This window comes from Nematolebias whitei, chromosome 4 (genome assembly GCF_014905685.2).
Source record: "Nematolebias whitei isolate Nwh7 chromosome 4, NemWhi1, whole genome shotgun sequence".
Classification (NCBI taxonomy): domain Eukaryota; kingdom Metazoa; phylum Chordata; class Actinopteri; order Cyprinodontiformes; family Rivulidae; genus Nematolebias; species Nematolebias whitei.
In genome coordinates, this window is record NC_056501.1 from 27,463,331 (window position 1) to 27,474,557 (window position 11,227).

At 42.9% G+C, this 11,227-nt stretch overlaps 1 protein-coding gene across 1 annotated transcript in view; it reads left to right on the plus strand.

Moving 5' to 3' along the window:
* Positions 1-11,227, plus strand: part of unc5a (unc-5 netrin receptor A) — a 256,125-nt gene that overhangs the window by 240,223 nt on the left and 4,675 nt on the right. Inside the window, exons 13-15 of the mRNA XM_037675082.1 lie at positions 6,831-6,980; positions 9,946-10,110; positions 10,559-10,737. Of these exons, the coding sequence (XP_037531010.1) occupies positions 6,831-6,980; positions 9,946-10,110; positions 10,559-10,737 (494 nt within the window). The remainder of the gene's footprint in view (positions 1-6,830; positions 6,981-9,945; positions 10,111-10,558; positions 10,738-11,227) is intronic.

Here is an 11,227-nt window from a genome sequence, read left to right on the forward strand (position 1 = left end):
TTTTTTTTAAAGATTAAGGATTGCAGTCATAAGATCTAACGTTGAAGAGTCATTGATCTTAGACTCAGCAGAAAATCTTTTCACACACATAAACACACACTGAGAGCTATTTAGAATCTTGTTTTTGGTGGTAAAAACTGGAGTTTCTGGAGTAATCCCAGCTTTCAAGATTCACAAGCTGTGAGTGAGTGTGAATGGTTGTTTGTGTCATTTGTCTCTATGTGTCCCTGTGAAGGACATATGACGACTTGCAACCTGTCCAGGGTGTCCCCGTCTCTCGCACTTTGATGGCTGCACATGCACACCAGTGACACCCGTGACCTGAAAAGGAAGAAGCAGTTAAGATGATAGATGGATGGATGGATGGATGGATGAGATTAAGGCTTGGAGTCATTGGACCTAATGTTGAAGAGTCTGTAGAAAGTCTTCACACACACTAAGGGCAATTTAGAATCTCATATTTTTTTATTGTGGGAAAAACCGGCATTCCCGGACAAAACCCAGGTGTTAAGATTCTCTAGGTGTGAGTGAGAGTGTAGCCTGAAGATGCTCATGGATGGATGTGTTTCCATTAGCAGATCAGACACTTTGCACATCTTTTCTTTGACTTCTTCTTCTTTCCACTCTCCAAGTTTTCCATATGTTGTTCTATAATGGTCATTCTATCCATGAGCCTCTGCGCAGCAATTTTGTTGTCTTCATCCTTTTTATCTAGAGCCTCCTGAAGCGATGCAACTGTGGTCGAGAGGTGGGATTTTTCTTCCGTCCACACCTGCCGCTCATGTTGCAACGTTTCCTGCAACTTTGTCTCTGCTGCTTTCAAAGTTGCCTCTGTTTGTTGATGCTCAGACACAAGACGGGACATCTCTTTCTTTTGCTGCTGACGTTGTTGTTCGAATGCATTTTCCGTTTCCTTCAGAGTTAGTCTTAACTTGGAAACTTCTTCCGTCTGCTGTGTCCAGAGAACTTGGGCCTGTGCTGCCTTACTTTTCTCAGCAGTAAGAGCTGCTTCTAGGTCAAAGCTTCTTTTCACAGCTGTCGAATATTCTGCACTCTTGTTCAGCAGAGCTTGTTTATCAGCCAGGACATTTTCGTTGTCGGCTTTGAAAGAGTCAAGATGCTGTTTCAGACTTAATGCCTCAGTTTTCAGCTTGTCCATTTCCACAGTGTGGTACTGGGCGTCTTTTTCCAATTGGACATCTTTTTGAAGCATTTCAGCTTTGAGCTGCTCGTTCCCCTCTAACAGCTTTGTACGAGCATCTTCAGCTTCCTGTCTTTTGGTTTTTTCCCCAGTTAATTCAGACTCGCACTGTAAAATTTTCTCCTGAGCTCCAGAATGCATTGACTCCATTCCTTGAACTTTTTCTTGGAGAAATTTTAATTGTTTGTGGAGTTCTTCATTCTGGCTTTGCAATGCAGAAAACTGTTTGTCTTTTTCAATTAGGATTTCAAAGACTTCAGATGCAAAGAGCACACTCCTAGTAGACTCTTCCTGACATCCTGCAGTATTTTCTGCAGCTTTTTCTGAAGTTCTATCCAGAATCTTCTCAACTGAATTTTTTTGTTCCGTGGAAGATCGTGGGACTAAACTCAGAGAAGCCAGTGGCCTTGGAGATGGGCCAGCAGCGCTGCTGCTCTCTGCAGACACATTCTGAACTGAAGCTGACGTTTCAGATGTCTTGGCAGGTTGGGACTTTACAGCCAGAGCATCAGCGAAGCTATATCCTGCAACTAATTTGTTCGCATTAGCAGGAAACTGGGTAGGAAGCTTTTTCTTAATGTCACGTTCTTTAGAAAGATCAAGCTTGGCCATAGACTGAAAAGTGGATTTACTTTTCATAATTGGTGTGTGTTTCTGGCTTGCGTCAAATTCAGTATTGGGCTGGATGGGTGAAAATCTTTTAAACTTTTCACCATCAAACTTTTTGACGTGTCTAGTCCGCTCTACGCCGTTAGGAAAAAGTGACATTTCAACACCGAAATGTACTTTCCGGCTGATTTTCCTTTCTTTAGGTTGTGTCGACTGATGTTGGGTAACGTCGACGGAGCTGCTTGCCTCTGAAGTTTCTGGCTCTTTTCCTGGCAGAGCTGGAAAATTGTTTGGATCCATCAACGCAGACATGGCTTTTTCTGAATTATCAACATTTACAGTTGATTCAGCAGACTGCGTGTGGTCAACCCCTCGTTTAAAACGGGAGTTGATAAATACACGATCTCCTCTTGGGTTGTGGGAAGACATTGTTCTTTTTGTTGCTACGATTAAACGCTTTTCTTCAATAAGATAAAACGAACCGTTTATGCGCCGTAAGAACAATAATGTCAAGATGCGTTCGCTCTGCTTTTCCAACAGAACTGTCTAGAACTCAAAGTCCAGCCTGTATATATAACATTTGTTCTATGACATCATCATGACACATCATCAAAGGACTGACTTAAGCTCCGCCCACAGATGAACACTACAGATGTCAACATGGAACATTTGGCCTGTTTCATGTTACCTAGCAACAAAGCTCTCAGGAAAGATCAAAAACAAACATTTTCTACAAAAATGTCACAGAAATGCAGAGTTGAATGATTTATTTTTTTTAATCCGTTAAGGTTGAAGAACTATTTTATTGCTTAATTTTTAGCAAAATAAATTTTTTTTTTCTGAATTCTTAACAAGCTGAAGTAGCAAATTAAAAGTTTAAAGTTGAATTAAAAGTTTAGATATGACAACATTGATGATTTCATAAATACAGAGTAATGTTTTTTATCATTAAATAATATTAATTCTACTATTACTACCCCTAATAATAATAATAAAATTATATATGGTTATTATTATAACCATAATATTATTATTATTATTAGGCAGCACGGTGGCGCAACTGGTAGAGCTGCTGCCTCTCATCGAGCAGGTTACCCTGGTTCAATTCCGTGTCTGGGTGCCTTTCTGGGTGGAGTTTGCATGTTCTCTCCGTGCATGCGTGGGTTTTCTCTAACATGCATGTTAGGCTGATTGTTAACTCTAAATTGTCACTAGGTGAGAGTAAGAGACTGAATGGTTGTTCATCTCGTTTGTCTCTATGTGTCCCTGTGATGGACTGGTGACCCGTCCAGGTTGTCCCCCGCCCCTCGCACAGTGATTGCTGGCCATGGGCACCGGCGGCCCCCATGACCCAAAATGGAAGAAGCGGATAAAAGATAATGGATGGATGGATGGATTATTATTATTGTGGGTATTATCATTAGGGCTGCAACAACGAATCGATAAAAATCGATGATTAAAAGCGTTGGCAACGAATTTCATTATCGATTCATTGTGTCGCGCGATTATGTGTCTTTCACGGCACTGCAGAGTCGTTTTGTTTTGTTTACAGGCAGTTCATTGTCAATGCTGACTGACTGAATAAAGTTTGGAAAAAAAACAAACTCTGCAGCGCGAGTTGAACAGAGCGAGTGGGGAGAAAAGCAGAGTCTGTTTTCAAAGGAAAATAAGTAAATTTTACAAATGACCGACGCAGAGAAAACTGTTCGACCCAAGTCCTCCAAAGTGTGGGAGAACTTCACAAAGATAAAAACTGAGAAACATGCCGCTTTGAAAATCGCCGACACGACACGGGAGAACCACGCTGATAAACGTAAAAATGTCGTAGTCATGAGGAGGAGGAAGGAGCTGCAGCTGATACAACTCGTCATGTGTTGCAGGTGAGTCTCTACAATTTAACACATTGTTCTGTTTCCAAGAGAGAAAACGTAACGTCAGTCTCTCTGGTAGATGAAGCTGCTGTTTGTTTGTTTGTTTGTTTGTTTGTTTGTTTGTTTGTTTATCTGATTAATGACGGTGATAGAGAACGTGTGTGTTACTTTTTATTTAATTTAATTGGAACAAGCAGTGTTTAAATGTGATTTATAAATAAATCTAACACAAAGATAATAATTTAATGATTAAGCTTCAACTTTTAATTTGTTGGCAAAGTTTGAAGACACTGCAGGTATGGCAGGATGAATTGCATTTAAACAGGAATTAAAGTAATTTATTACATCTACTCAAATGTGTGTAATTAAGTTTTTTATGTGTGTGTGTGTGTGTCTGTGTGTGTGTGTGTGTGTGTGTGTTTAAATGCTCTTTAAGCTACTTTTGCCTGAACCTAACACTGTAAGTGAAACAAGGCATTTCTTGAGTTGCTGTAAATTATGCTATAAAACATATTTACTCTCTCATTCCACAAAACAACAACAAACAACAACAGCATTCATGATGGACAGACATCATGGACACCACAGCAGCAGCTGTCTTCACTGAAATCATCCTTAAATGATCATCACTGACATGAGGCCTCTGTCGATGGTTGAAGAAGAAAGCTTCACTACAATGAACCACACTTTTAATCCAGGTTACAATAATCCATACTTTTAATCCAGGTTACAATAATCCACACTTTTAATCCAGGTTACACTCTTCTCTCAATGAACATTTTACAAAGTAGCTACATACTGTGCATGTATAAAGATACATTTGTATGTATTTTTGTGTACATTTGTTTTTTAAACTATTTCACTAACTTTTACTTTTTTTATTCAATATTTTACTAACAGAATAGTCAAATAGCAACCTGTTTTTGTGTGAATTGCTATGTCAGTCAAATGTTCAATTTTGGAATAAAGGGGTGAAAATTAAAATGTTGTGGGGTTTTTTGCCGATTCATCGATTAATCAAAAAAATAATCGGCCGATGAATCGATTATTGAAATAATCGATAGTTGCAGCCCTAAACTACAAACACCTGAAACTGACTCACAGAGAGAACTTCATGAGTTCTGAAGTAAACGGAGACATCTCTGCTATAATCTGGGGCATATAAATATTAGTCCATCCATCCATCCATTTTCTTCCGCTTATCCGGGGTCGGGTCGCGGGGGTAGCAGCCTAAGTAGGGAGGCCCAGACTTCCCTCTCCCCAGCCACTTGGTCCAGCTCCTCCGGGGGAATCCCGAGGCGTTCCCAGGCCAGCCGAGAAACATAGTCCCTCCAGCGTGTCCTGGGTCTTCCTCTGGGTTTGTTCCCGGTGGGACGTGTCCGGAACACCTCACCAGGGAGGCGTCCAGGAGGCATCCTAAACAGATGCCCGAGCCACCTCAACTGGCTCCTCTCGACGTGGAGAAGCAGCGGCTCTACTCCGAGTCCCTCCCGTATGATCGAGCTTCTCACCCTGTCTCTAAGGGAGAGCCCAGACACCCTGCGGAGAAAACTCATTTCGGTCTCTTGTATCCGAGATCTCATTCTTTCGGTCACAACATGATTATTCTGGCAGAAACATGTGCTCACAAATGACTAAACATTTTATATACATAATCATAAAAGGTAATTTTGATAGTGAGATAAAGTTTTAAGTCTGCGTGAACTGCTTTGATTTTTTTGGACTAATATTGATTTAAACTCTTGGTTTTGCTCAGAGGAGTCATTAATTCATCGATTCAGTCAAAATTCAACTAATTCTTTAAAACTTGTGTCACTCAAACAGCTATCTACAACAGGTTAGATGTTTACTGTTAAAATCTAACCACAAAATTCTCATTTCACATAAATATGAAGCAAATGGTATAATTAGCAACTCATTGAGCGAGCAGGGAAATAATTTTCCAGGCTGAAGCAGAAATGTTCATTGAGTGTTGGTTCCAAGCAGCTTCCCTCTCAGTCTACTGGAATCTGTCTTTCATATTCCTGGAAAAGGGGCAGAATATTGAATGAGTGTTGTGTACACAGGAATTACAGCCGTTCTCTTCCTTAATTAGATGTCTTTGTTGAAATCATACAATAGGCAGCCATGCTGGCATGCTGCTCTCAACATATGGCTACTATCTCTGCACACATCTCCTCCTCGGTGCCGTTTCCTTCTAGATTTGTCTCCTGAACTCAGTCTGGCATGTTGTTCCTCCTCCATGCTGTTCTCCCCTCAGACAAATGAAAATAACACATCTTCCTAAACTCTTCTCAAAACCACTAATTTCAGAGGTCTGTTTATTTATTTATTTATTTGTTTGTCCTCCTGTGATATTCTCGTCTTCTTGCAAAAAGTGAATTTGTAGACACTCGTGCAGCGGGAGGCATCCAGCTCAAAGTGAATTGAAAAATCAAGAGGAGAATGTGGCGGACATTATCATGTCATTCCAGATGGTCATTTGGATGGCGACAAATGGTCCGCTGAGCAAGTCCCACAGAGATTAAAATATTAAGCATGCATTTACAAATCTCTCCTGGCACAAAAACAAAAATGAAATTAGGGAGTTTCTCCATGCGGGAACAATGAGCAGTTGACTAATGACTCGTTCAGTTACTTAATCACAGCCCAGGTAGCCGGTCGGCCACGATGGCTGCAGTATTTGCATGCTAATGCAGTTGCTGGAAGCTGGGCATGCTCACGAGGGTGGGGGGGTAGGTGGGGGGGTGTCTAAGCCTTGTGGGGACATAAAAGCTCGAGTTGGTCCAATCTTTGAGGCTGCATACTGGGACACAATATCCTCATCCTAAGATGTTCTGCAGCTCCGCCTCATGCTCATGCTGTGTGTGTATGTGTGTCTGTATGAGTCCAAATTTTCAATGAACATGCTGCTCCCCCCCACCCCCACCCCATTTGTAGATCTCTTTTTATCCCTGCCAGCGTGTGAGTAGACAGTCTCCTTCCCGGTGGAACTGTTTTTGTATGAAAGTGTAAACAGGTAGCAGTTATAGAGCGTTTTGCACATTTTTCATTTACCTGGATGATGTCTGCGGTAAACATCCCCCCCCCCCCCCCTTTCCCTCCAGGAGCTCTGACGCCTCTCTCGCTGCCACTTTCTCTCTCATCAGGAGGTGATGCAGATGGAGCGGCAGCTCGGGGGCCGGCTGATCGACGAGCCCCACGTCCTGCTTTTCAAAGACAGCTACCACAACCTGCGCCTGTCCATCCACGACATGCCCCAGGCGCACTGGAGGAGCAAGCTGCTTGCCGGCTACCAGGTGTGTTGGGTGACCCCTGGGGGGAGTGGGGGGGGTGTCACTCCGGATCAGAGCAGGAGTATGGGAAATGTAATACAAGTGCCTGACTGAATCTGTCAAATGAGTGCAGCAGCAGGTATACAGGCTGCACTCGAGTTAAAATCCAGGTTGTCACGAGTCGTTTTGAATTAGCCCATCAGACGAATTAAATACAGTTCAGCTGTAATCATTTAAAAGTTATTCAGGAGCAACTTTTTATTGTTGTGGAAGGTTCACGGCGCCGTGCTCTCCATGGAAACCAGTTTCCTTGTAGTTGGTGCAGAGCTTGATTTAGCTTCAGTTTAAAGATTCACACTAAGAGGATTTTTCTAGCCCCTTCCTGCAGAACTTCCTCTAAGTTTGATCATAGGAACCCTTTTGAGAGTGTTTAAAGCTCATGCATGTATTTTCTGTGCTCTGACCCAAAGGTGCGAGCAGATTGATTAGACCGGCTGCTGCTCGCTCTCAAAGGGAGCTCAGATAAAATACAGAGCAGAATATAAACACGGTGCAACCTGAACATTTTGGATTTCTGAATCCACTCACCAAACCTGCACAAACAGCCACACTGCTGCCCTGTGGAACACAAAGGTTATTCAGAGAGGACTGGGAGAGGTTCTGTCTGTAACGATGCAAGCAGCAGGTCCCTGAAGAGTGCGCAGGCTGCGACAGTGCAGCCAGAGCCGAGGCTGATTTCTGTGGACCGAACCTGCTCATTTGGAAGTGTTGTTCCATCTCAGCAGCACAGTCGAAAAGGCCTTTAGTCCCTCGGAGCTCCTTGAAGACATCTTCACCCAGTGCTTCACCCAGTGCTTCACCTGACCCATGTTGCAGGTCTGACTTGGTGATAGTGCCCCCATTTGGTCAGCAGCTTGAACTGCAGGCCTGCTTCACTCAGTGAGCTCAGAGTGAGCAGTTTGTGAGCCCTTTCCTCTCTCGTCATTACCAGCTTGTTCCTCTGGAGTTATGATCATACGTTATGCATGTGCAGCAGCAGAAATAAAGACGCTGATATTGTCAGTTTATGTTAGGAGTGAAACTCCAACCCGTTAGGTCTGAGTTAGGTTATGTGCATCGACGACGGTTGACATGTTTTAGATTCTAATTAGTGACGTGCTTGTCGTGTGTGCAGCATTTTGCACAGCTCTGTATCTATAAGGAAAGAAAATGGTGAAACATGTACAGTATGCTGTGTACACTCTTAGTGTCATGTCATTTGCTCCACTCTGGGCCCTTGAGCAAGGCCCTTAACCCCCACCCTCTGCTCCCAAACAGCTCTCTTATAAAATGAGTCCTCGTGACTCAATAGCTGCACAAAATTCTTTGATCAGATTGAAATGTTTTCAGATTAAATTATACAAATGTATTGTTTACTTGGGCACAAGCCGTCCACGACGAGCGTTTACATGCAGCGGGGTTTGATTCAGAACAGAAGTACTGACATGCACAGGGTGGTAAACTCTCCTTAACCTCCTACGACCTGGCATCCACATATGCAAGAGTCCAGGTCTTAGGATGTAAAAAAAAAACACAGAAGAAGTTCTACTTCTGTGATGAACGTAAACAAACCTGAGCACCCGAATGGACCCGCGACAGGTTTTAATGACGGTGGAGACGTTCCTGCACTCCCTGACTGAGCTACAGGTAACACAGATCATTTTGAGCTCTTTCAAAGTTTCTAGTAGAAATGTTGTGTCGCTCACTGACCAGTTTTGCTTCCTCGACATATTAACATCTAGCCAGGTGGAAATCCGTGAGGCAGACACAGGTCGCACATGCACAGTCAGGTCACTTTTCCACGATCAGAATAAAATGATCAGATTAAGTGTTTACATGCACACCGTTCGGATTATGAACTGGCATAAACCACCTGTCTCGTTCTGATTACAAATTCATTCGGATCGAGCTGAATCAACAAAAAATAATCCGAATGGCCGTGTAATCCGATTACTTATGTCCATGTAAACATAGCTACTGAGACTACCTGTATAAATAAATATTTAAAAAAATTAAAATGGAGACCAGACAAAAAATAATAATTCAAAGTAAAAAAACTAAATCCAGACATTTTTTTCCTTCAAATCAATAAAAGTGTGGTTTAATGGTTAAAGTGTCCTTAAGCTAAAAGTTGTGGACAGACTTTAGGGGACTTGTTAGTGACTGAAAACGAGTCAACAGTGGGGACATGATGAGCCATACTGGAACAAGAAGTCTGACAGTTTTTATGTGTTGGTACTTATTTACACTCATATTTCTTGAGTAAAGTATGCAAATAGTTTTTTTGTTTGTTTTTTAAACAACCTAAATAGACTTGAAAACAGAAAGTATTTCATCTAGTTTTCTGGAACATTTAACCAGTAAGACAAATTTGTTCAGGTGGGTTACTTCAAATGTTTCAGACTTTTCTGTTCCTTCTGTGATGTCAGAGCACATTTACTCAGATTCATCCACGGTACTCTTGTTCGATCCATCATGTCTGTTTACCTAAATAAATAACATTAATTATCCCGTAGGTCAACCTCAAGCTTCCACTGTTGAATTCAGCCGATAGCTTTGTTTACATTAAGTGCATACCCACATTTTAAAACATTAATATCAGTGGAAAACTACCAGAATAAACCATTTCAAACGGCACCATCTGGTGTAGTTTAGAACAACCTTTTAAAGATATATTATAGTTTGCAACGAGAGCATTTAAACCCTAAATGTTATACTTCCTGTAATACTCAGTCATCCTTTAACTCCCATTAAAGACTCCAGTTGTCAGTAACGGCGCATTTAAGCCTTTGACTCACTTGAAAGTTGTCAGTTTTCTGCCTCAGATCTTCTTTTGCCAAATGATTACATTTAGTGTCGGAGTAAATAACGATAATCTCGGTGTCTGTGCCGGCAGGCGGGCGGCGCTCCTGTCTGTTCTGACTGTGCTGCTGCGATGTTTCTTCTGCAGGAGATCCCGTTCTACCACATCTGGAATGGTTCCCAGCGGTACCTGCACTGCACGTTTACTCTGGAGCGGCTCAGCCTCGGCACCTGCGAGCTCACCTGCCAGCTGTGCGTGTGGCAGGTGGAGGGGGAGGGGCAGAGCTTTGCCCTCGACTTCAACATCGCCAAGGTAACGCTCTGCACAGGCACTCCGGTGACTGTGCAACCACTGTCATTAACATTTTGATTGTAATCACCCGCCACCAGGAGAGGCAGGTGATCATGTCTTTACGTGTGTGTCTCCGCTGTGCAAAACATCTCATGAATGAGAGATTTTACTGGAACTTGCAGAAAGTAATCACTAAATGTGCATCTACAACCGATAAACCTTTAAAATCAACCCAATTCAAGATCTAATAAACTATAGTGAACACAAAAATAGCTGTAACTCGGTCAGTTTAATAAAAATGACGCTGACGTTTGGTGTGGCAGAAGCTGAGAGTCATCTCCAGCAAGTACTCTGCTGACATCACAGTCGATATTTGTTTAAAACTTTACTAACTTCATTCATGATGACATTTCTTTTGCCGGGCTCAGAAAAAAAAAAGACGACATCTTGTTTTTTGTGCCCCCATCAGGACACTCGAGCGTTGGACTCCGAGTTTCTGTTAAGGGACAATAATGCGACAGCCCTGGCGGGACCCAGCGCCTTTCAGATCCCGTACCTCATCAGGCAGAAGATCTGCAGCAGCCTGGACGCCCCCTGCCCCAACGGAGCCGACTGGAGAATGCTGGCACAAAGACTCAAACTGGAAAGGTGAGCGCAGCTCTGACGAGCCTCGGATAGCCGAACTCTCAGCCCGACGTGTGCAGAACACTCTGAGCTGAAACTTCTGGTCACATCTGGTGAACCCCTCACCGTCAGTGGGTGTGAAGTGTTTGTCCCAAAGTTCAGGTAAACACGGTAACGCCTTAGCAAACTAATCCTCTTTCGACTCGGCTAACTTTATAGGATTAATGTGGACTTGATGGATATAGCTATCATTTCTGGGAGAAAAACATGACCCCCTCCCCCCCCAGAAACAGGTAAGCAGCTTAAAGTCTGCTGCTCAACTTGCGCCCGCGACACCCTGCTTAACAGCTGTAATTGGAAAGGCTGCGAGCGAGCTGCCCATCAGCTGCAGAAAAAGATGGAATGGGTTTGGATCTGTGCCGACCTCGGACCAATTTGTTCCCTCACTTACTGTACTTTATCACCCGCAGCGTGAGGAGCCAGCCATTGATCCTTTATCCTCCCAATTTAAACC